At 55.8% G+C, this 25688-nt stretch overlaps 1 protein-coding gene across 1 annotated transcript; it reads left to right on the top strand.

Moving 5' to 3' along the window:
• The first annotated feature begins 8388 nt into the window (after positions 1-8388).
• Positions 8389-23513, top strand: TRIM8 (tripartite motif containing 8). The gene is made up of 7 exons (XM_082854570.1): positions 8389-8606; positions 8744-9975; positions 19239-19334; positions 19671-19904; positions 21178-21209; positions 21344-21459; positions 21813-23513. The coding sequence occupies exons 2-7, from the start codon at positions 9406-9408 to the stop codon at positions 22418-22420; spliced, it is 1656 nt and encodes a 551-aa protein (XP_082710696.1). The 5' UTR covers positions 8389-8606; positions 8744-9405; the 3' UTR covers positions 22421-23513.
• The last annotated feature ends 2175 nt before the right edge of the window (positions 23514-25688 follow it).

The following is a 25688-nucleotide window of genomic DNA, read 5'->3' as shown; positions in this document are numbered from 1 at the left end:
TTGGGAGCCCTGACCTCATTCCTCCCTCCCTAAATCTGCCTCTTCCACAGGCTTCCTCGAAACTTGCCCCATCCTACCCCGTCCCTCCAGGTCCCCGTGGCTGAAGCTTCCGAGAAGAAGGGGTTCCCCCATGCTGTTTGCCAGCTATACGAGGCAGACGCCCACGGCCCCTCAGGTCCAGTGTGGGCTGCAGGAGGACCACAGACCCCGCTGCCATTCTGTGGGGCTGGAGAGGCTCATGCAAGGTCTCAGGTCTGGCTGGGGAGCTGGTGCCTCTTCCTGCCCTTCTCTTCCCAAGGCGAGGCTTCAGGGCAGGGGCTGGGAAGCCTTGGGGAGAGTCTAAAGGGCTAGGACGTTTTAAAAAAATAACACAGGGTCTTGAGACTGGGTTTTGAGATTGCGTTGAGAGCAGGGAAAAAACCTGAAGGTCGGCCCCTATGGGGCAGACCAAGAGAGAATTCCCTTGACTGTATTTTTTTATCTGGTTGTCTTTCCTCTCTGGCTTCCAGGTCCCTGTGCCAGGTGAGGTACCTGGGTCCCTGTTGTAAGTCAGGAGCCCTGTAGAAAGAGCCCTCCTTTTGTACAAGTACCTGAATGCTGCAATGAGCAGACTTTTGTAAAATTTTATATTAGTTTCTAATGTCAATGGTGACTCGGTTCCTGGGGGCTGCAGCCAGCCTGGGACTTTTGTAAGAATTTTTGGGTGACTCACTTAGATGTCGTTTCCTTCCTGCCCCCTCTTCCTCTGTGTAATCTAAGTGCATTAAACGTATTTGCAGAAGTGCCTGGGTCTTGTGCTCCTTTCTGGCTGCCTGGAGTAGGGGAGCAGAAAGCCAGGGCCCCTGCCAGAGGGGGTGGGTTGGACTCAGCCACTTAGAAGAAGCCAGGTGGTGGAAAGGCCCTGAAGACTGATGTTGGGAGTAGAGAGGGTGCCAGGGAAGCAGGATCACATGGCCTGTGACTCTTCAGTCATGCAGAAATGACCTCACAGGTACCGGCTCTCTTTCACTGGTCTTGAATGCCTGTAAGGTCAGGGGGATAGGAGGTGGAACACAGTCTGGGGAGATGAGTGTGTGGGTAAAGACCCTCTCTTCTGCTTCATTCTCCTACCCACCTCTCACCAAAAAACCCTTTTCCCTTGGGAAGGCGGGCCTTCCTCAGGTCCCCGTGGCTGAAGCTTCCAAGAAGAAGGGGCTCCCCTATGCTGTTTGCCAGCTATGCAAGGCAGACGCCCACGGCCCCTCAGGTCCAGTGTGGGCTGCAGGAGGACCACAGACCCAGCTGCCATTCTGTGGGGCTGGAGAGGCTCATGCAAGGTCCTTATGCCCCTTTCCGCGAGAGCAAGAGACAGCGCTCCCCTCACCAGGCACCTAAATTCAACCTCCTAATCCAGGGCCTGTGGGGAGGATGGAGGGGCAGCTTCAGAACTGGCGCACTGGGTGACACAGAGGCCAGCCTACCCTTCCTGTTAAATCCTCTGGGCCTGGTCTGGGTGAGGAGGCAGGTGGATCTTCCTTCCCTGGATCACCCAGCTCCTATCTCTCCAGGGCCTGGTGTGGCAGAGCAGAGCCTAGTGCTAGAGGGGGAGAAGGCAACAGCCGGGGGCCTTAGAGGCAGGCAGGAGTGGGTCTACACCCAGGCAGGGTCCAGGAAGCCGCAGGACTGCTCTGGGCCCAAACACATTCTCTCCCTTCCCACTAGGCCTGCTTGTCTGTCCTGGGGAATAGCAGGGCCCTTTTCTTCTGGTCCTCAGGATGGAGCTGTAGCACTGAGGGGGTTCTGCAGAGGTCCTGGGGGCACCACAAGAGGGTAGGGGGCAGAAGGAGTCATCTCCTGTGAAGGGTCTCTTAGCTCCCCTCCCTGTCCTCTTTGAGACGCAGCTGTATCTGTGGGACCTGCCCCAGGGGGAGGTCACTCCTCCTTCCTCTGTGACCTCCTGCTGAACTATGGCTGCCCCCCCACCCCACCCCGCCCCTCCTCAGCAGTGGGGCAGGTCCTGTCTGGGGCCCTCAGTCCCTCTGGCAGTCAGAGCAAGGGAGCTGGGAGGGTCTGGAGCCAGGCTGACTACCCCAGGGTGGCCCAGGCCACACCCCTTCCCCTTTCTCCTTGGAGACTGGGGGCAGGTTGCTTATCTAATCCTCCTCATCTGACTAGCCTGGAAGGACCCAGGGTCAGGGTGAAGTTCTTGTCCCAAAGAAAACAGAATAGCGAGATTCTGTGCTTAGGTGGTTCCGGGAGACAGGAGTAGGCTGGGGTTGTTTCTGGAAAGAAAAGGGCTCCTGGACCCAGAGCAGAGACTCTGTCCCTAGGTTTAAGGAGGGGAGAAGCCGTCCATGTGATCTTTAATGTCTCCTCCGAAAGCCTGTACATTCCTCCAGGAGTCTGCTCTGCCCTATTTGGGGGATCAGGGGCCCTAGGGAGGGGGACCCACAGGCTCCAAGGCCATGGGTCTGGGCAGCCTGAGAGATTTGCCAAACTGGCCTGACCAGAAGGAGAATGCATGCTGGAAATGAGTGACTCAACCCAGCCTGCCAGGCTCTGAGGTTGGGAGGCCAGCGTGGGGTGAGGGGAGGGACTAGCTGGGCAGCAGAAGGGAGAGGAATGTCCCGAGACCGTAGGGCAGGGCAGGATGTGGCCTGGGAGGGGTGGCCATCTCGGGACCCTTCCATGGGCTATGGTGGGACTAACCAGCCCCTCCTCCTCAGTGCAGGAAGTCTCCGCGGGAGAGCTGAGGGCAGGGTGGGGAAAGGGCAAAAAAGACTGCTGGTGGGTGTCCATGGTTTGTGTGAGCACAGCTTTCTGAGGAACTTGAGGGGCAAGGGAGACTTTGAGGGGGTTGTGAGGTGAGCAGTGGCCTTCCTGGGGCCAGAGAACTAAAAGAACCGACGCTGTTCCTCTGTTTTGCCAATTTCACCCACTACCACCCCACATGCCGTCTCAGTGCTGAAAGCACCAGAAGGAGGGAGAATGGAGCTTCTGGGTCTTAACCTTGACAAGTCAGAGGAAGGCCACCTGAGCATTATTGAGCCAGTACGATAACACTGTGGAAATGGTAAGAACTAGAAAATATGTTCACTTGTCCTTTCAACAAACGTGTGGCAGGCACTCAGCTCTATGCTGGGAGACTCTTCACAGGCCTGGCCTTAAGGAGCCCATAGTGCAGTGGGGGAAGACGGGCCGGGAAACAATTGCAAGAGCCCTAAAAGGGGAAGGCAGTAAGCTGCTTTCAATCCTACCCCAGCTCCACCACTTGTTATCAGTTTGACTTGAGGCACGTTAACTAATCTGTGCCTCAGTTTCTTCTTCTAAAAGTGGATATTCGCTTCACAGAGGTTTGGCAAGGATTATATGTGATAATACACATGAAATGCCTGGCACATAGTAATTGCTCAGTTAGAGTTAACACTTTATTAAAGGGCTATGCTAGGATATGAACACAGAGAAGGTACCCAACCCAGTCTGGGGAGATTTATAAACCTTCCTGAAAGAAATGACATCTAAGCCAAAACCTGATGCTTAAGGATGAATTGGGCAAAAGAAGGTGGGGCTATACTTTGAAAAGCTCTCCAGGCAGACAGAACAACAGGGACAAAGCCCCAAAACTCTTCTTGGGAACTGTGGAGTTCCAATTGCCTAGAGTACATGGCTTAAGTCATCCAGCTTTCACAGTAGGACCATCCCCCTGCCTGCTGGATGGAGAACATTTTGAAAGAGAACTAGATTGGAGGCAAGGTGACCAGTCAGGCCTAGATTAGGGTAGAAGTGGTAGGAATGGAGAGAATGGGGTTCATTCATTGATTCAACAAATAATTATTGAGCAGCTGCTATGTGCTAGGTCCCACTGTAGGCATCAGGGACACAGCATTAAAGAAAACCCCTTTCACAGATCTTATATTTTGGAAATGGAAGATAATATTTTTTTAAAGTAGAATACATAGTACATGGAGCTATGTGCTATGGAGGGAAAAAAACGCAACAGAGGAGGGGAGATAGGGCTGGGGGAGGGGCACATTTTAAATACAGAGGTCAGGAAAGGCCTCACTGCCTAGGCTAACTTGAACAAAGGATCTCAATGAGAGGAAGAAGGGTGCAGTAGGGATATCTAGGGGAAGACTGGTTCAGGCAAAGTGAGGAGCAACTGCTAAGAGCCTGGAGGGGTGGGGCATGGGAGACACACCAGGTGTATTTGAGGAACAGCCAGTGGGGCTGGAGCAGAGTGAGAGAAAGGGGATAATAAGAGATTACTTACACAGAGGCCGGATCCTGTAGGACCTTGCTGGCAATTATAAAGTGAGCAGAAGAGTGACACAATCTGACATACTTTTCAAAGATGACTCTGGCTACTCTGTTGAGAATTGACTCCAGGACATAAGGGCAGAAACAGAAACCAATTAGGACCTACTGAAATAATTAGGCAAGAGTTTGTGGTGAAGTAATGGAGAGGTTAAGAAATAGTCAAGATTTGCAAACATTTCGAAGGGGCAGCAGGCTGGAAAGCGAAGAGGATGAAGATTTTAGTTTCCAGTACATTGAATTCAAGGTATCTGTGGGACATCTGGGTGGACAGCACAGTTGGTTTCATGGGTTTGCACCCAGGAGGGTGAGGATCTAAGCTGGAGACTGACTGGGGAGTCATCAGTATATAGACAGTAATAAAGCCTTAGGAGTAAATGAGGGAGCAGGTATAGGTTAGTAAGAGAAGAGCATGGAGGGCAGCCAACATTTAGGAGATGGAAATTGGAGAAGTCTGTGGTTAGAAAGATATGAAGAAAATCAGAAGAGTATGATGTTTAAGTCAAGGGGAGCCGTCTAGAAAGGTGATAAATGAGTGGAAGCCTTTAGATTATCCTGGAGGTCATTGGTGAGGAGGCCAGAGAAGGACGCTCCAATCTAGACCTTGTTTCTTTGAACTGTCTTTAGAGCATGGAATTGAGGATTAGGGCTAGAAAACCACTTTCTCCTTGTTTATTCACTCAGACATGCATGCATGCGTCATTCATTCAGCATAAGACCTTCCATGTAAGGGGATGTAAAGTACTAAAAGACACATGCTGTGTCCTTGAAGGGCCCACATTAACACCTCCACCCCCCAATCAGGAATAAGGAGATTGAAGGTCCTGAAGCAGAGAAGCTCACTGGTTTTATGGAAGGATCAGGGACCCATGGGTCATTTTGAACCGAGTTTGAATCTCAGTTATACCTTAAAAAAAAATTTTTTTTTTGGCTGCATTGAGTCTTTGTTGCTGCGCGCTGGCTTTCTCTAGTTGCAGTGAACTGTGGCTACTCTTTGTTGCAGTGCGCGGGCTTCTCATTGCGGTGGCTGCTCTTGTTGCGGAGCATGGGCTCTAGGGCGCGCGGGCTTCAGTAGTTGTGGCTTGTGGGCTCTACAGCACAGGCTCAGTAGTTGTGGCACATAGGCGTAGTTGCTCCACAGCATGTGGGATCTTCCTGGACCAGGGCTCGAACCCATGTCCCCTGAATTGGCAGGCAGACTCTTAACCACTGTGCCACCAGGGACGTCCCTACCATTCAGAACATAATCGCCCATGATTCTGAAATCCATATTCTCCAGCACAAACCTCCCCTCTGAGTCTGTATATACAATTGTCTCCTCTAGGATTTCCACTGGGATAGCTAAACCAACTCAGATTTAACTTAGAACTGTTAAAAATGTCCCCACCCAAACCTAATCCTCTCCAATTGTCTCCTTCTGGGTAAATGGCACCACCACCCAGCCTCTTGTTGAGGCCCAAATCATAAGTTCAGAAGGATATACTATATATATATATACAGTGATAAGCACATCTTGATCCCATTCCTACCCCATTACTATTATGTGTTGATTCCTCTTCACCCTATGTCTAAATCCTATCTAGTCCTGTTGGCTCTACTTCCAAAATATATCCCAAATCTAGTAGCTTCTCACAACCAGCTTCAGGTCCAAACTCCTTACCATGACCCTGTGTGTTCTGGTCCCTACCTGGCTTCTCCCTCACCGCAGGCCTTCTTTCTGCCCTGGAACATGCCTGATTGATTCATTGCTTTTGCATTTGTTTTTCCTCCTGACTGAAGCACTCTTTTCCCAGGTTGTCACTTGCCCAACCCCTCCTGAACATTCAGGTCTCAGCTCAAATGTCACTTTTTCTGAGAGTACTGTGTGAGTCCCGTACTCTCTATCACAGAAATTATCCTACATATTTAATTTTTTTAAAAAAAGTTTGGTACGTGTTCTCCAGGGAATCCCCAGGGCCTAGAAAAACGCCTGGGACATGAGGCTTTTGTTAAATATTTGTTAACTGACCGGTTGACCCCAGTTTTTTAAGCCGCCATTTCCTTATTAACTGAAGAGAGATAATGCATATTTTGCTTGGTAGTTCTAAGTTAGAAATGTAGGGAAGGGAATTCCCTAGTGGTCCAGTAGTTAAGACTCCGTGCTTCCACTGCGGGGGGCATGGGTTCGATCCCTGGTCAGGGAACTAGGATCTCGCAAGCCGCGAGGCCTGGCCAAAAATAAATAAATAAATAACGTATTTAAATATATATATATATATATATATATATATATATATAGGGAAAAGTATTGAGGATATCGGGAAATTGCTGCACAGTGAACCTTTGTAATTCACTGCTCAGTTCCATCTGACAGATGAGCAGACTGACAAACCCTCCTTTCCCTCTCAGGTAAAAAGAGCTATGGGTGAAGAGGCCCAGAAAGATGTGGTCCCACCCCGCAATGTTATCATCTCCCTTTTAAGAAGCGCGGAAACTCAACCCCCATCCCCAATGTTTAAGGTAACCGAAGTTAGTGCAAGTCACATGATGCCCACGGCTTGCCCCGCCTTAAAGAGGCGGAGCCTCAGCTTGGAGACCAATAGCAGGAACAATCTCCGGAATAGCCCCCAACTCCAGATAGGGAAAAGGGGAGGAGCCGGGCGCCCCAGCAGCTGTAATAGCACTTCCGGACAATACTCCCCGCCCCCTCCTCCCCCCTTCCGCGTCTGCTTATTTCTCCGGTGCCGGGTGGGCAGAACCAGCGGGTGCTGATTACAGGCGCCGCTGTTGCGCTGCTGCTTTCTCCTCTCCTCCCCCTCCCAGTCTCCCCGCCCTTCCCTTGCAGAGTAGCGGGACCGGCCTTGATGTAGGGACACCACCCTCCGCCTCTCTCCGCCCTAGCTCGGGACTCCGGCTCACCGCAGCCCGCTGCCCGCCCGCTTCTCCACCCTGCCAGCCGCACTCTGCTCCGAGCCCATTGTATCCTCCCTATCCCCGGGCTCAGACTCCGAGGCCAGGCCGTGGCGGGAAGATCGGGGACCTCTGTGCATCCCTCCAGCCGGTCCCGCGAGTCGGGGCCCCTCCCCCGCTTGCCGTCCTCGCAACGGTGCGGTAGCTGCGAGGGTGCCCTTCCCTCCCTGCTAAGGCTGAGACGGCCGACTGGCGGGCAGCAGGGACGCACCCCCCCACCCCAGCCCCAGCGGCGAGCACCCCCCACCCCCGTCCCCTTCCTGGGAGAAGGAGAGCCGAAGCCCGAGCGAACCGAGGCAGGAAAAGGCAGCCGTGGACTGCCCGGCTCGCAGATCATTTTTATTATCGAGATCATTATTAAAAGGGGGCGGGGAGCCCAGGATGCGGGGGAGGGGGCTAGAGACGCAGCTATTTTTATTAAACAGATTATTCCTGAAATAATAATACGCGCAAGATGGCTGAAGGTGGCTGTGATGAGAGTGTTGGGGGGTTTTTTCTTCCTTTTTTTTTTTTTTTTGATCTGAGGATAAAGCTCTGAGGCGACAGCCGCTGCGGAGACCCTGCCCGGAGTGCCCTCCCCAGATGAGAAGCAGCGGGCGGACAAACGGACCTACCGACGGAGCAACTGGCGCGGGCCCGCCCCGGACGCGTCGCCTGGGCAGCAGCCGGGGGCCGCGGGCGCTCGCCTTTCTGCCGACTTCTTCCAATTCTAATCTTTTTTTATATTTTGGAAAGAACCGGGGTGGGTGGAGCAGAGGTGGAGAGAAATCGGGACTTGGCATTTTCTCCCTTCTCTCTCTCCTAATTTGAGGGAGGCTGCCAGCCCTCCCCTTAAAAAAAAAATCCCACCACAAAAAAAAAAAAAAAAAACAACACAGAGAGAGAGAGATAGAAAGAACGCTGCAGGACCCTCCAGCGAGCGCGCTCGAACCCCCGGCCGCCACCGCGGCGGCCGCCGGGAGCCCAAGATGGCTGGGCGCTGAGGGAGGCAGTCCGGCTCGACTGGCTTGGCCTGGCCCCGCCGCCGCGGGCTGGCTCCGACCGCAGCCCCGAAGGCCGGAGGAGAGGCCGAGAAGAAAAGAAAGTGGGGGGGGAGGGGGGCCGGGGTGGCGAAGGGGGAGGGCCGGGGGGAGGGGAGGGCCGGGAGCCGAGCCTCCTGTTCATTAGCAGTTGAGAAAAATTCCTTTCTAGTTTGATCAATCCTTGTTTTCCTCGGCAGAGCCGGGGCGCCCGCCCAGCGCGGAGACGGAGAGCGGGGTCTCTCGCGGCGGGGGCGCCCGGCGCCGGGCCTCGGGGGAGCGCAGAAGTAGCGACGAGGGGGTCAGGCCGGAGCACCGACGGGGCTTCTTCTCCCTCCCTTTCTGGTTGGTTTTTTTTTTTCCACTTCTCTCCCTCCCCCTTCCGTTTCTATTTGTGAAGGGAGGAGGAAGGCAGAGGCGGGCTGGTGTCTCTGGCCGGGGACTGGAATTTCATCTGAATGACTGCCCCTGCGCTCACGCAGTGCCCCGGAGTCGGCCCGCCTGCGCCCCGCAGCCCGCACCCGCAGACGGCCGGCCAGCCGGGGGGCGCCCGCGCCGCGGCCCGGGGACCGGCTTGCCTCGCCCTCCTGGTCCGGATCTAGCAGTCCTTGGCGCGGCCGCACTCGCTTCTCCGGCCTCTCAGACCCTGGACGAGGCGAGGGAGGCGCGGCGCCGGCGAGCCAGGAGAGAGCCACCATTGCCGCCGCCGTCGCTGGAGGAAGTGTGCGGCTCCCGGGCTCTGTCCGCCTTGGGGCGCGCCCCAATGTCAGCCGCGGGGCCGAGTGGAGGCCGTGGGCCGCCGCTGCCCTAGCCGCGCCGATCGGGAGGCGGCCTCTTATATGGAATTTGGACCCCTGCACTCCCCTCCAGGGCTGGTGCCCCGGCCGCGGCCCTGGCGCAGTCCGCGGTCTCCCGCTAGGCGCTCGGGAGGAGGAGGAGGAGACGCAGCCGGCTGCGCGCGCTGCGTGAGGACCGAGGCTCCCTCCTCTGGGGGGCGGGCGCGCGGAAGGCGCTGGTGACTGAGCGACTCTCGGGGCCGCCGGGGCCCGGAGCTCGGGGCTTGGTGGGCCTGTAGTGGCACCGGACGGACCCCCAGAGTTGGGGAGTTGGGGAGACCTGCCCGGGCCCCCTGCCCGCAGCCGCTATGGCGGAGAATTGGAAGAACTGCTTCGAGGAGGAGCTCATCTGCCCCATCTGCCTGCATGTCTTCGTGGAGCCGGTGCAATTGCCGTGCAAACACAACTTCTGTCGGGGCTGCATTGGCGAGGCGTGGGCCAAGGACAGCGGCCTGGTGCGCTGCCCAGAGTGCAACCAGGCCTACAACCAGAAGCCGGGCCTGGAGAAGAACCTGAAGCTCACCAACATCGTGGAGAAGTTCAACGCCCTGCACGTGGAGAAGCCGCCGGCGGCGCTGCACTGCGTGTTCTGCCGCCGTGGCCCCCCGCTGCCGGCGCAGAAGGTCTGCCTGCGCTGCGAGGCGCCCTGCTGCCAGTCCCACGTGCAGACGCACCTGCAGCAGCCCTCCACCGCCCGCGGGCACCTCCTGGTGGAGGCGGACGACGTGCGGGCCTGGAGCTGCCCGCAACACAACGCCTACCGCCTTTACCACTGCGAGGCCGAGCAGGTGGCCGTGTGCCAGTACTGCTGCTACTACAGCGGTGCGCATCAGGGACACTCGGTGTGCGACGTGGAGATCCGGAGGAATGAGATCCGGGCAAGTACCCTACACACAAACACACGCACAACACACACACAAACACACACACACACACTCTCTCTCTCTCTCTCTCTCCCCCCCCCCCCCGTCTCTCTCTCTCTCTCTCTCTCTGTCTCTCTGTCTCTCTGTCTCTCTCTGTCTCTCTCTCCCCCTCTCTCTCCCTACTGCCTGGGGATCACCCATCCGGACAGGCTGACTCTTGTGACATCAGGCCAGAGGTTCCCTTACAAACTCCTCCTTAAGTTTGGAGGCAAGGTCCTGGGAAGTAGGATCCCCGATCGGTACTTGATATTCCTGCACCTGTGCTCATAGGGGGCATCTTGTGAGGCATTTATAGAATTGAGGTGTGGGGCTGTCAGGGGTAGAGTTTGGCTGTTGCTTTTCTGTTTTGCGCGCAGCTCCCTCCCCTGGCGTTGTTTCCGTAGGCCCTACGGGAAGTCACTAAAGGGAGTGACCCAGGTCCTGCTTCTCCAGCTGCTGTTTATGTAATGAGTGTCCTGGTGCCGCTGCTGTGGCTGACATGATCCATGATGCTGGCATACCAATGAGGAAGTAAACAAAAGCAGCCATGTTAGTTTCAAGCCCTAGTGGAAACACATTGTGGGGGGCGGGGGGCTGGAGGGGGAGCTTCCGGAGGGAGAGCAGAACTCCTGGTATCTATCTGGCCAAGGCCTGGACAGCCAACAGCATCACCGGACAGCATCTCAGCTATTCGGATTATTCCCCGTAGCCCGCTCTCCATGTGTGAGAATCGCTGCCCACTGTGTGCCTGTGCGTATTGCACGCGTCTGCATGAACACACCTTAAAGTATGTCTTCATCACTCTGAGCGCTTTTCTCCCAGCCCAGCTCTCTATCACAGCCCTCCCACATTTGGGGAGGAGAAGTGGAAGATGGAAGAAGAATCCTGTGGGTTTAAGGTTGAGCCGCCTTGCAATCTGGTTTCAGGCAGCTGGCTCCCCTGGGCTGCCGGCTGGGTGATTACGGAACCGCATCCCCTCCCATTGTATACACCCTGTAGCAGCAGCCAATGTCAAAACCGCCTTCCCCCTCAGGCCTCTGGGGCTGGCCTGGCTTTGGAGCTGGACTGAAGCAATACTTCCGTCCCCTTCAGTGGAGGGGGGCTCCTCCTGGGTTCCTCCCAGGTCCCCTGGCTTTCAGGGTTGAGTCATACCAGAAAGAAGGGGTTGGCCTGAGACTGTCTGAGCCATCTCAAGCCCCAGCTTGGGGCCTGGGTGTGATATCATGGGGGTGAGGTTGGGCTTTGGTAGGACTGGGAGTGTTTATGGGTGGGGGCCCCTGGAGGCTAGTGGAGGCCAGTGGGGAGCTTGGTTATGAGGAAGCTCTGAGCAGGGGACGGTTGTAGATGGGGGCTGTTTCCTGTAGGGGGACCAGTCAGAATGAGTCACTGTTCAGCAATTAAAAAACATACACATACCACTAACAAAAGGCAGGAGGGTTGCCACAGGCTGAGGGCAGGGATAACAAATAAAATTTGCTGTATAATTAGTTTCTAATCGGATGGGCTAGATCTGGGGTTTTGTGCCAGGACAGAGCCTCTGGTTTCTTAAAGGAAGTGTGGGTGGGGGATGGAGAGAAGAGCCTCCCCCCACCAGGGTTGGAAAAGGCAGAGGCCTAGGGGAACAAATGAGCCCCTAGTGTACTCCGCCCCCCACCCAGGGCAGGCAGAGCCCAGACTTTCCCTAGTATTGGGAAGCTGCTGCTATTAATAAAGATGCAAGGGCTGGGGAGGAGGCTGGGAAAAGTGCAGAGGCAGGAGAAAGGAAGGCTGTCCAGTTCTCTGTCCTGGGATTGACGGTGGAAAATGAAAGGAAGGGAAAGGTGGAGATGGGGCTGAAAGGCACAGAAGAGGGGACAGCAACCAGGGTGATGAGTGAATGTGTGCCTGCACCCGCGGCTTTGCCCTTAGTTGTATCGGTGGTTGGTTGGTGGGTGTGAGCTCAGGTGTCTTTCATTTAGGTGGGGGAGAAAACACAATTTTACCTGATTTGGTAGTAAGAGGGTGTCTGTAGATGTGGGTCTGTGTTTGTGAGTGTCTTTGAGACTGTCTGCTTTGCCCTCAAATGCACCTGTCTCCTGTCTGTATAGTTGGGGGATGGGGGGTGGCACACATACGCAGGGTATACCCTGGGGTTCCTACCGGCAGGTCCCTGATCCCCCAGCTCATGGAAGGAACTGGATGGAAGCAGGCCCTGAACTTTGTCAGCAGCTCCATGTGTGTGCGTCTGCGTGCGTGCGCGTGTGTGTGTGTGTGTGTGTTCTTGTGTTCGTTCCTGTTCCTGGTGTGGGCAGGCTCAGAAGTAGTGGGTTGCATCACAGCCAGATGTGCAGTTCTGTGCGCTCAGCATCTGTGCCCCACAGCCTGAGTCTCGTCCCTCTCCAGGCTCCCCTACCCCAGGCCCTCCAGATTCTCTCTGGTGTCCCAGGGCACTGGAGTTGGAAACCCTTCAATGGCCCAGTGTCACTCACTGTGAGTTGGACTTATTGAACGAGTAGGAAGAGGGGCCCCACCCTCAGGGGAGGGGGTGAGCCACAAAGAACCTGAATGGAAGAACCCTTTGCACTCCATCCTCTCTAGGCTAGCCATGGGGAGGGGTGTTTTCCTGGGCTTCTTTTCCCTTGTGGGAGGGAGTCTGTCTTAAAGGGCCTCTGCTGGTACCACGGATGAAGGCAACAGAATTATCCCAGATGCAGGAGCAGAAGCATGGAAGCGTGGCACACATCTTAAGATATAGCTCTTCCTCTTGTGCTTCCTCTTCCGTTGTCCCAGGGAGGGGCAGGGGCTGCTGAAATGCCCTACTGGCTAGGAATAGGAAACGCTGATCAATCTCCCCCTGGTGGTCCTCCACACGCATACTCAAAGCACCCACCTGTGCAGCGGCCTAGAGCTGGGGCCCAGCAGGAATGCAAGCAGGGCTTCCGCCTAGCAGGGGACTAGCCGGCGGTCTCAGAGTCAGGCCTTCGAAGTCCTTGCCCCACTCTGCCCTTGGGAAGCCAATGTGTAAGCCACATTGCCATGAGGCCTGGATGCCCATTGGGTAGACCACAGAGGACACTCTAAGACATGCCTAGACCCCAAATGTGTTCTCCCTTGGGGCTATGGGAGGCTAAGGGCCCAAGATTGGGATATCCAGGTGGACTCAGGTGTGGCGGCCCTAGGTGGTCAAACCCTCTTCCAGCCCCTGGGTTTAGGGGTTCATGTGAGGAACTCGGGACTGGTATGGGCTGGGAGCACCTCTATCTCATGACCTCCTTCAACATAGAAAGAAGGTCCAAGATAAGGCCTAGTTATATCTGTGAAGGGCTATGCAGGGTGTGTGTGTGTGTGTGTGTGTGTGTGTGTGTGTGTGTGTGTGTGTGGGTGTGTGTGTTCAGGTCATAGTTGTGCCTCTGTGTCATTCCTAGTACCCCAGACAGGTTGGAAATGTGCGCAGGACCCTGTTCCTTGCATTCTCGAAGGTTTAGAGTTGAGAGGAGATGTTCTCTGGGGACAGGATCCCACTTCTCGGGCCAGTTTGGGGTTTGCAGCTGCTGGGGGTGAGGTCATCCTGCTCACATTGTCCATGGCCGGAGGGGCTGCCCTGGGACCCTGGAGGGGATCCTAGGTCTCCACCCCACGTGTCTGTCTCCGGGTGGGCTCTGGGAGTGAGGGCCGCCCTGGCCCAGCTATAGCCGGGCTGTGGCTGCAGCCTGGCTCAGGCGGTACGGACCCCACTGCTCTCCGCTGCCCCCGACCATAATCCTGAGGTCTCAGGTGGGGTGGGAGGTGGGAGGGTCAAGTGGCTGCTCCTTCCTTGACCATCTTGAAGGATCGGGAAGAGGGGGCCTGACTTGGCCTTCCTCCCTGGCCCCGGGCAGAGGAGCCTGAGGCGGAGGCCCAGCCCCCCACCTCCACCCCAGGATCCTGCTGACACAGGCAGACCAGACGCCTGTCATGCACGCCCTGCTGATGACTGCGTGCTGCAGCTCCGGGTGCCTGTGCATCCAGGTCTGTCTGCAGGTGTGTGTGTGCGCGTGTGTAACCAGTGCGTCTGGTTGTGCATCTCACATGGGACTACTTTTTTGTATCTCAACGTGTGTATCTCTGAGAAGGTGCAGTGTGAGTGACTGACTTAATTACGGAGTTGTCTTGTGTGTGGCTGTGGGGTCGGGAAGACATGCACGTGTGTGTGTGTGAGCGAGAGGAGGGTGCCCTGCTTGCCGTTCACCTGCGAGTTGAAGTTGAGTGTGCACACGTATCTGTCGTTGACAGCGCTAGTGTGTTCCTGCCTGATGGTGGTTGGTTGGTGGGTGCGAGTCTTGTGTGACTTTCTCACCTGGTGGAGGTGTTGGGGAGGGGAGGAGACTCACCTTCGGTGAGCTCGTTGCCTGTAGTGGGCTTTGGAGGTGGAAGCCCGGGTGGGTCCTGCGATGCTGTGTTGTGGGCATTTGGGGTGGTCATAGGAAGAAGGGGAGCCCGGCTTGGGCCCCAGCCCTGGACGGAGCAGGCAGGCTTGGCTGGCCTCGTCCCTGGCTCTGGGAAAGCCTTCCTTCCCGGCTGGCCTGGCATTCAAACACAGACGAAGGGGGGCTTTCTCTCTCGCCTCTTTGTTCTGCTGCCCCAGAGCGGTGCCCTCTGCATGGCAAAAGCTAATTCCGCTCTGCAGCTGGGAGACCCTCTCCGGGGCCTGCCGCGGCCCCGGGCTGCGGCCTCTCTCCTTGTCCCTGGTTCCTGCTCTGTAGCCTCTTCTCTCTGGGTCTGTGATTGCCCGCAGCCTGGGCATCCACATGGCAGCCCCAGGTAGGGGCTGAGGCATGGGAAGGGACAACTAAGGCTGAGACCAGGAGGGAGCGCTGTGGCCCAGGGAGAGGGGAGGCTGACGTATTCTTGGGACAAGGGCTTATGTGGGAGAGTGGGGGGCGGCTTTGGCAGCTGGGGAGGAGGTTAGGAGGGGGTAGCTCTGAGCGGGGGCTTCATCCAGAGCTGGAGCTGGCATGAGAGTCATCTGGGCAGGGATCCCAGCAGGCAGAGGTACTCCAGCAGCCCAGCGCCCTCTTCCCGCCTCCACCCCATCACAGGGGCTGCTGGTCCCAGCCCTGGTCCCATCTACAAACTTGAGGCCTGCCTCTGGCCCAGATCCTGGGGCCCTGCTCCCTCCTGACTTTGCTTCTCTTCAAGGTTGACTTGAGGGTTTTATTATTATCATTTATTAACTTTTATACAGCCTAGAGTCCCAATGGCCTTACCCGTCTGCCCAGTCCAGTCTGGCATCAAAAATGCCAGCTGGGCCTGGCCAGTCAGTCTCCAGAGGGCTGTGAGTGAGGTTTTCCCAGGGCAGGAATGTGAGGGGCTCGTGATTGCCCCCCTCCCCAGGCTGGGAGGGGCTTTGGAGGAACAGCTCAAGGCAGAGTCTAGAACATTAGGCGACAGATATGAGGGTCCTGGAGGGGTGGGAATGGTGTGCCCCCAAGTCTTCCTGATGCTTTTGCCCTCACAGACCCAGGAGCAGACCGTGGAAGGCCTTAGGTCCTTAGGGAAGGACAGGGACAGCAGTAAGCAGGTCCCACCTGGGCCAGCAGGTGTAGCGTGGGGCTGGGCCTCCAATTGCCCCTGCCCCTGCTGGAGGCCTGGTCCCTCAAGTGCTCCTAGTCTAGACCATTCTAGTCTCCCCTCTGTCCCTGCACACCTGAGGTGTGCCACAATCCAGAGCCACTCTGGGCTGGGAGCAGGTTGTAAGGTGCCCTCCCCCACACTGAGAGGCCTTGCCCTGAATCAAGCTGGGAAATCTCTCAGCTGTGGGTTTTCCCAGGTGGGCAGTGGAGCCTCAGCTCTCAGTAGTTCTGGGAGGTTGGGATGGAAAGGAGGCTGCTGGTAGTGGGGAGGGGTCCTTGCTTCCTCTGTTCTCCATCTCCCAGCTTCTCAGCAACCTGATTCATTCATTGGTGGAATCGAGGTGAGGGGTACTAAAGGGGCAGCAAGTGGATATTTCCCTTCCTCCCCACCACCCCGATTTTCCAGTGCCTGAGGTAGCAGTGTCCCCCCGCCCCCTGCTTCCCCCCTGGTGTTGGCTGTGTCAGGATGAAGAGCACCTAGCCCTGAGGGATCACCGTTCCTGCAAGGGTGAGCTGGCCATGGTGGGCCCCCCGCCCAGCCCTCCCTGGCTGGCATTCCCTGGCCAGTTTCCTTCCTATTCCTGGCCCTTCCCTTCCCTCTGTAGTGGAGACAGAAGTCCGATGGCCTCTGAGCTGGGGGAGAGCCAACGAAACCCAGCCACCTGCTAGGCAGTGTGGCCACTGCCTTTGCTAGACCTGGACTGGGCTCCACCCCAGAGGGCTCTGGGCAGGCAGGAACCAGGACCTGGACCTGGAAGCCAAGGGAAGACACCTCAGGGTCCCAGCGTGGCCGTGCTGCCAGGAAAGGATCTGAGAAAAGCCTAGATGGCGCAAGGGGCTGAGCCCCACTCCCCAGGACAAGACAGGAAGTGCCTCCCTTGGCTGTGCCCTGAGGGGTCAGCCATGAACTCCCTGAACGGGTTGCAGGGGAGTGGGACAGAGGCCTCCCACGGGCCTAGAGGGTGGGAGTGAACAGCCCCATTCCAGGCCTCTGAGGGAAGTGGGGCTGAGATCCTATCTGGGGCTGCCTCTCTTCTGCCCCTCGTCTGGGACTTAGCTACAGGTGCACCTCTACTCTGATACCAGTGGGTTTGGTCATGAAAAGTAGTTGGGCCAGGAGACCGTGGTGCACAGATGTGTGTGTGTGGCTGGGGCCTGGGCTCTCGGATATCCTGGGCACTGGGAAGGCAGGAGTGGCCTGGAGCCTGAGATGCATCCAAGTTGGAGGGACTGCTTCCCGAGTGTGGGGACGAGGCAGCCAGCAGGCAAAAAGTTGAGGGTCAGTTGTAACAGGGGAGGTAAAAAGGTCTCATATCCTTTGGTGGTACCCTGGCCACCTTGCCTTCAGGCAGGCCTCCCTCAGTCATCGGGGGCCTTCAGGAGGGCCAGCCTTCACTGTGCAGGGCTGTGTGTGTGTGACAGTGTGCCCGAGGGGGTCTCAGGGCCCAGGTGGTGGCCTGTGCTTGTGTGTGTGCGTGCAGTTGTATGCATGTGGGTGGGCCATACTGTGGGGTGCCGCCTGCCCTTTTCACGTGACTGGGGGCAGTTTCACAGGAAGGGAGGGTGTGTGACTACCTCTGCTCCTGCGCCCAGCCAGCTGTGTTTCTCTACAGGCTCTGACTCTCAGGCCGGCAGCAGATCCATGTGCATGTTGGGCTGGGGGTGGGGGGCAGGGCAACATCTCCTAGGGCTGTCTCTTAAGGTACTGTCCTGGGTCACTGAAAGGTCAAATTGTTGCGGGGGGGCGGGGTGCCCCAGGCTTTCCCAGCTCAGAATCTGAGAGCCTCACCCCCTGCCTCCTCCTGTCCCCAGGGCCCTGGTTCTAGGGTAGCACCAACAAAAAACAGGGTCGCTGAACTCTCCTGGCTGGCCTTGGTTTCCCCATATGTAAAGGGGTTTGGGGGAACAAGGAAGGGATTGGTGGCGGCTTGTCTTTTGGAAGCCAGCTGAGTGTGGACAGGAGTGGGGGTCATGGGTCAAACTTGAGGGTCACTTTGAGGTCCACACAGAGGAAGAAAAAGAACCACTTCTTGTTGAGTGGACACTTACTGTGAGCTAGGTTCTGTGCAATCTGCTTTGCAAACCTTGTTTTGTGTGCAAAACCCATGGGTTTATTCAGGAAACACATTATGCATCTGTAGGGTGCTGGGGCCTTTGTGGGTCCCGGCTAGGAAGGGAAGTGGAAAAATGCAGCAGCAAAGCCCTGTTTTCAAGAGGTCTTGAGTTTTGTTTGGAGATTAGACCACAGTTGGTCAGACTATAGAATAGTGTTTTCCTATAGCTTTTTCTGTGAGATGGTCACATTTTGTGTTTGTGGTGTCCAGTACATTAGCCACTAGCTGCATGTAGCTATTGAGCACTTGAAATGAGGCTGGTACAACAGAAGAACTGATGTTCAATTTAATTTATTTTTAACTAACTTAAAATGAAATAGCCACATGTGACTAGTGGCTACTGTATTGAACAGCACAGCTACAGAGGGAGAGCAGAATGTGACAGCCCCTTGTATGGCCAAGACAGGGAGGGTCCTGCACAGACTCCGAGCAGGGGCCATGGAAAGTTTCCTAGAGGAGCAGGACCTTAAGCTGGGCTTTGAAGGATAGACAAGGGATGGGGAGAAGGCACTGTGGGCTGCAGAAAAACACCAGCTGGGTACATGGAGTTCAGATTTGCAGTGTCAGGGACAGGATACCAGCCCACCTGGCTGGGAGAGTCAGGTTGTAAGTAAGAAAGCCTACAGAGTTTGGAAGGAGGGGTCATCGAGGGATCTTGGGCAGGAGAGAGACCCTGTTTGAAGAGGTGTATCTGGCAAGGGAGGATGACAGGGCGGCTGGAACAGCTGGGATAGGCAGGTCTGGGAAGAGAGGGCTTGTAGAGACAGAAGATTAAGGGCTGAGAAGAGCAGCATTGTTCCGAACCTTCCAGCAGACTGACCTTGGGTCTTAGGAGGGCCAGAGTTTCCTTTCCACCCAGGGTCCAACTGAGGGGCTGAGGGAGTTAGCAAGGACTTCAGAGGCCTAGCTCTCAGCATCAAGAGCAAGCAAGGGGGCAGCTGGCTGGCTTTATGCCCCCCAAGTGTAAGGCAAACATCAGGTGAGATCTCTGGACCGGGCCAGAGGGCCTGTGAGACCCGGGAAGGTTGTGTGACCCTCTGCATCATTTCTGAGATGGTGCTCCCCAGAGAGAGGCAGCATGACTTGGATAAGAACAGACCCTACTACCTGGCCATTTAGGTTTGTATTCCAGCTCTGATACTAGCTGTGTGACTTTGGGTGAATTACTTAACCTTTCTGGTTTCCTCTTCTCTGAAATGAGGATAATAATAGTATGTATCTCATAGCATTACTAGAATGATTAGATAAGTCTATACAGGAAAAGTGCTTACAACAGAGGCAGGCCTGACCCTGCCCTCAGAAAGTTTATGGTTTAGATATGTGTGGGAAGCATTCCAGGATTTTTCGTCCTGGGGACAGGCTGGCCAGACAGTTGCCACCAGGCCCCTGGGATTGCATGGGAGCCAGAAGGGGTTGGGGGGGCAGAAATTTCAGGTCGTCTGGGAAGAAGGATCCAGAGGATGAGTCTGTTCTGTAGAGGTAAGGATGGTGCTCACCCATTCCTCTGATGCCCCTACCCCAACTGTCTCTGCAGAAGATGCTGATGAAGCAGCAGGACCGGCTGGAGGAGCGAGAGCAGGACATTGAGGACCAGCTGTACAAACTCGAGTCAGACAAGCGCCTGGTGGAGGTAGCTAAGCCCAAGCCCATGGTATGAGGTGGGGGGCGGCTTGGGTACTGGGCCTTGGGCTAGGATCTGTTGCGTGGTCGGCTCTATGCCGGAATCCCTTGGTCAGTCATTCAATGAACCTCAGTAGATGAGCCCCCCACTGGTGCCAGGGTACCTGTCCAGAGCCCTGTGCTACCAGTGGGGGATTGGCAGGTCAGACTTTGCCTTTGGGAGCCCTGGGCAACCTGGGGCTTTGGGGTCCCAGACTCCCCCATCCAGTATGTGAGACAGGCAGGAGCAGCAGCCTGAAGTCCCCAGTACTTACCTGCCCACCCACTCTTGCCCCGGTGCCCGCAGGAGAAGGTGAGCCAACTGAAGGAGGAAGTGCGGCTGCAATACGAGAAGCTGCACCAGCTGCTGGATGAGGACCTGCGGCAGACGGTGGAGGTCCTGGACAAGGCCCAGGCCAAGTTCTGCAGCGAGAACGCAGCGCAGGCGCTGCATCTCGGGGAGCGCATGCAGGAGGCCAAGAAGCTGCTGGGCTCCCTGCAGCTGCTCTTCGACAAGACGGAGGATGTCAGCTTCATGAAGGTGGGCTGGGCCTGGGACCGGCTGGTGGGACCCAAGGGGCATTTTTAAGATTTTTTTTTTTTTTTTTTTTTTGTGCCTTGGGTCTTCGTTGCTGTGCGTGGGCTTTCTCTAATTGTGGCGAGTGGGGGCTACTCTTCATTGAGGTGCGTGGGCTTCTCATTGCGGTGGCTTCTCTTGTTGTGGAGCATGAGCTCTAGGTGTGCGGGCTTCAGTAGTTGCAGCTTACGGGCTCTAGAGCTCAGGCTTAGTAGGTGTGGTGCACGGGCTTAGTTGCTCTGCGGCATGTGGGATCTTCCCGGACCAGGGCTCGAACCCGTGTCCCCTGCATTGGCAGGCAGATTCTTAACCACTGCACCATCAGGGAAGCCCCAAGGGGCATTTCTAAATTGGAGTCTGTGATGCTTTGCTCCCCAACTGGTTCCCCCCACCAGTATGCTCACAGGGCTTTGGAGCCAGCCTTCATGGATTCAAAACCCTCCCACCCTGTTCCTTCTAGCTTTGTGACCTTGGGCAAGTCATATATGTTCCCTAGGCCTCAGCTCCCTCACTTATAAAATGGGGTTGATAATACAGATCTATGATCTGTTACCCGCAATGCCAGAGTTTTAGAAATCTCTGAAAACAGAAAGAAAAAAGTTCCGGCAGCTCATTTAACAGCAAAAATTGACCTGAACTGATGCTGACAATTTATGGCCTTTATTGATCTTTACTTGGTACAAATATTGAAACATATTGCTGGGACTTCTCTGGCAGTCCAGCGGTTAAGACTCCGCTCTTCCAGTGCAGGGGAGGGATTTGATCCCTGGTCAGGGAACTAAGATGCCACATGCCACGAGGCGTGGCCAAAAGAAAAAACAACAAAACATATTGCTGCAGAAACATTGATGTGTTAGATTACAGTGTCCTACGCTGTAATCACATATTATGATACGGGCATCATATTTCCCTTCTAAAGTCCAAAAAATTCCAAATTCCAAAAGACATCTTGCCCCAAAGATTTTTTGGGGTAAAAGATTGAGTGCTTGCAGATCCTTCCTCCTAGGGTAGTCGTTTAGATAAGGTGATAGATGTATAGAAAGCACTTACAGTGTTGTCTGTCACATAGCAAGCGCTCAATCTTCTGAAAATGGAGACACCCCACCCCCTGCCCCGCCAGACTCTGGCCAGAATCAGAAGGTCAGCCCTGCCTGGGGAGAGAGAGGATGGGGCAGCTTCCATCTTCCCCTCTCTCATGCTGCCTTTCCCACTGACTAAACCTTTTCTCTCCCTCTAGAACACCAAGTCTGTGAAAATCCTAATGGACAGGTGAGCAGATGGCCACCAGCCCTCAGGGGAACACATGTGGGGGAGGGCAGGAAGGGCCAGGCCCACTGCGGGGAGGTAGGGCGGGCTTACCGGTGATACCTCCTCACAGCAGATGCCCCGTCCACTGCCCCCAGGACCCAGACCTGTACAGGCAGCAGCCTTTCTCCCCCTAAGATCGGCCACTTGAACTCCAAGCTCTTCCTGAACGAGGTGGCCAAGAAGGAGAAGCAGCTACGGAAGATGCTAGAAGGTGAGGGTGGGATCCTCAATCAAAGGGAGAGAACCCTTTGGGCAGGGGTAAATGCCAGAACCTTCCTTCTGACAGGCAGCCTGGCCTAGTCAGATAGACCTTTCCTCATATCCCTGCTTTGCTACTTCTAGCTGTGGGACCTTGGTCAAGCCGTAGTACCTCCCTGAGCCTCAGCTTCTTCAGCTGTAAGATGGGAGAGATAATAGTATCTGCTTGCTAACGGAGTAGTGAGCATCAAGATGGTGCATGATGTATTGTGCTTGGTCCTACAGATGGAAAATGTCCCCGGGGGAGAGGAGGCCTGGGTTGCCTGGGACAGGGGCTTTAGCGACTTTTGCCCAAACTCTCCACAGGCCCCTTCAGCACACCGGTGCCCTTCCTGCAGAGCGTCCCCCTGTACCCTTGTGGTGTGAGCAGCTCTGGGGCGGAAAAGCGCAAGCACTCGACGGCCTTCCCTGAGGCCAGTTTCCTAGAGACGTCGTCGGGCCCCGTGGGCAGCCAGTATGGGGCAGCGAGCACGGCCAGCGGCGAGGGCCAGTCAGGGCAGCCCCTGGGCCCCTGCAGCTCCACGCAGCACTTGGTGGCCCTGCCGGGCGGCGCCCAACCAGTGCACTCAAGTCCTGTGTTCCCCCCATCGCAGTATCCCAATGGCTCCGCCGCCCAGCAGCCCATGCTCCCCCAGTATGGGGGCCGCAAGATTCTCGTCTGTTCTGTGGACAACTGTTACTGTTCTTCCGTGGCCAACCATGGCGGCCACCAGCCCTACCCCCGCTCCGGCCACTTCCCCTGGACAGTGCCCTCACAGGAGTACTCACATGCGCTCCCGCCCACACCTTCCGTCCCCCAGTCCCTTCCCAGCCTGGCGGTCAGAGACTGGCTCGACGCCTCCCAGCAGCCTGGCCACCAGGATTTCTACAGGGTGTATGGGCAGCCGTCCACCAAACACTACGTGACGAGCTAACGCTACGCGGGCGGTGGGGCGCTGGGGAATCTCCCCGCCTCAGCCCCCAGTGGCTCGGGAATGACGCATCCAGAGACCTGCCCTTCTACCTTCCTGTCCTCCCTCCCTTCCTCCTTCATTTCCCCAAGTCTTTTCCTTTTGGATTTTGTTTTGTTTGGGGCTTGTTTTGATTTTTTTTTTATCACGAATCTCCTGGACTCGGAGGTGACAGTGGGAGCTGGCCTGGGCCGGGGCTGCAGGTGGCTCTGGAGTTGGGAAAGCGTCTACCTCAAGGCGCTGAGCTCTCTCTCTCTCTGTCTCTCCTCTTTTCTTCCACTCCTTCCCCTACCCACCCCCGTGGCTGGAAGGAGCCTCAGCTTCCCCTAAAGCCTTGGGGGTAGGGGCAGTTTCCAACTCTCCTCAGCCAGCCCTGGGAGGAGGGACCAGTGTCCACTGGCCTGCTTCTCCTCTTGTTTTTCTTTTGGGCAGTTTGATCACTGACTAAATAAGGAAAGACCTGTAGATTGTGGGGCTTTTTTTTTTTTTTAATTTTTTTAAAACCAAGAATGATTTCTCCTGCTTCCTTCTCACCATCCTCCCAGACGGAGTTCAAAGGCCACTTCTCAAGCAGCGTTTGGCACCTTCAGCCTCAGAATGGAATCTTAAAGACAGGAACCCCCATGTCCAGGAAAGGGGAGAGGAACCTTGCCAATGATAGTGACCACAGCAAAAGCAAATAATAATAATATTAATAATAATAAAGAGAAATAAAAGAAATAATAAAATAAAAAACCATAGCACAGCCCTTGTTGAGGTCAGCGGGAGAGGAGGGGCTGCCCGGAGTTGGGTCCTTGCCTGGATTTTGACACAGCGACTTCCTGTAGTGAGCACTTTGTATGAATCGTGGACTTCCTGTTCTCAAGGCGCAGGTATTTATTCTGTAATCTGTCTAGAGCACACACCGAAATCCAACCTTCTAATAAACATAATGGCGCAGTCCCACTCCCTGCCTCGCCTCTTACCCCTAACTCCCCCAGGCCTGGGGTCTTCAGGCGTTGGTGTGGGGAGGGGCCCCTCTAGGGATGGAAGCCCCTGCCCTCCTTGCCTTGATTCTCTCCGGGGTTTAGCCTGTTCCAGGCCTGTGAACGTCAGTTCGTCAGGCACTAACTGCGTCTGGTCTCAGCCTTGGGTTCATTTGGCAAATATTTGCTGAGGGCCTCCTAGGCCCAGCCCCCGGCCGCATGGGCCCCGGTATCTCTTTGAGTTTCTGCCAACATGCTCTTAGCAAGGACAGACAAAGGAAGAAATACCTTTCTATGAGTCTTGCAGAGTTTACCTCCTTCAGTCCACAAATATTTATTAAGCACATGCTAAGCGTCAGGCACTGTGTAGGGCCAAGGGCACAGAAGTAGAGAAGACCTTATCTTGGAATTTAGTCTAACTGAGCCTTGGCCCCCATTGGGGGAGGGGAGCGGGGAGGGTCACTCAGCTCCACGCTTCCTTTGGTAACTTGGGCTCTAGCCCCTGCCCCTGAGCATGGAGGGAGGGCAGGCAGGAAAATCCTGTGCTCTGGGAGGCACAGTGCTAGGGTAACAAGGTGAAAAAGACATCCTACCCTCATCCCCTTTGGCAGAGCTCAAAGAGTAGCATGCTTGGGAGCTTGTTAAAAGGGCTGAATCCTGGGGCCCTACTTGGACTTGGAATCACTGAGGGCCCAGGAACCTGTTTGTTTTTTTGCCACGCCACACGCATGCAGGATCTTAGTTCCCCAACCAGGGATCGAACCCATGTTCCCTGCAGTCCTGCAGTGGAAGCACAGAGTCCTAACCACTGGACCACCAGGGAATTCCCAGTAATCTGCATTTTTAACCCCCTGGTAATTCTGACACATCCTGGGGTTTGAGAAGTGCTGCCATGAGGGACTGGCCAGGGACCTGCTTGTCTCAGGGACCCGTGGGCCGGAAGGAGGGGCTGGGGCACACCAAGCCCTCCTCTGTTGGAGCAGGAGTGGTGTGAGGGGGTTGCTGGATCTCTGATTTGTTGCCCAACACTTTGCATGGATCTGCTTATGTGTAAAGTAGGAGGGTCAACCTTTCCTGGGTGCCTATTTCTCTTTCCCCTTGCCTGGGTAGAATCTGAGCCTGAATGCCTCCCGCCCCAGAAAGCCTAGAGCAAGACAGGGAACTATGGGTAAGTTCTGCACCAGGGGTCCAACCCTCACTGACTCTTAGTTACCCCTCTTCTCAGAAAAATAAGCACCCAAGTTGGAGGGCATGGTCAGTCCATGTCGCCCCGCCAGTCGGGCTGGCCAGACAAAAGTGTTGGTCTAGTGCCTCCATCTTCCCATCCTGTGGGAGTAGAAAATGACTCAGTGTGGGGGTGGGTGGACCCTTGATTCACTTCTCCCCCTTCCCCACTTTGGCAAGGAGCCAGAGCCAGGAGCATGATGACAACAGCTGGCCTGCCCCTTTCTCTTCCCCTGCACCTGTTTGGGGCTATTGAGGGGAGGCAGATGGCTGGAGCACAGTGCCCTTCCAACCCAGGGTGGAAGGATGCCTGGGGCCAGGTGCTGGTGGACAGATAGACATTTAAGTCCACTCACATCTGCTCCTGACTCACTGTCGCTTTCTCTGGTTGTCAGGAACCCTGGGACATCTTCTGTGCCAGGAGTTGGGAGCCAAGACAGAAAGCTGCCCAATTTCTTTCCCACTTGGCCTAGTTTTGTTTTAGCTGATGGAAGAGGTTCTTTCTCCAGGTACATCAATGAAACTGGGATATGGAGGGGAGACTGGTGGTAGCGCGATGAGCTTGAACCCCACCAGGTTCCAGCTCTGAAAGCCCACCCCAGCAAATAGACACCCAGGCACATAGGCTGTAGGCCAAGCAGCTAACTGTGTAGTATGGCCTGGAGTGCCTGGGCAGCCAGGGAAGCCGGGAAACGCTCACCCCATCCAGCTGTCCCCAGCTACCCAGCTGTCCCTGGCTTTGCAGGAGCAGCTGTCACCCACCTCCCAAAAGGGTCAGGGGCAGAGGAGGCCAGGAGAGCTGGAGGTGCCCCAGGAGCAGGGCCAGCTGGAGAAGGCGTGGGGGCCTTCCTCACCCTGCACACTCAAGATACCTCTCACAGCCACAGGCGCGCCCTGTGCCTCCTTCGGCTAACCGCTCAGACTCCGAGATATTGCTCTCACAGCCCCCGCCCGGCCGTGCCCTCCCGTCCCCGCCCTCCGGGGAGGTGATCGCTCCTCCCCATTCCAGGCAGGGCTGGGTGGTCAGGAGCGGAGCGCGTCTC

The sequence above is a fragment of the Leucopleurus acutus genome (assembly GCF_964270905.1).
Source record: "Leucopleurus acutus genome assembly, chromosome: 14".
NCBI lineage: Eukaryota > Metazoa > Chordata > Mammalia > Artiodactyla > Delphinidae > Leucopleurus > Leucopleurus acutus.
This window is presented reverse-complemented; position numbering and strand designations above follow the sequence as displayed.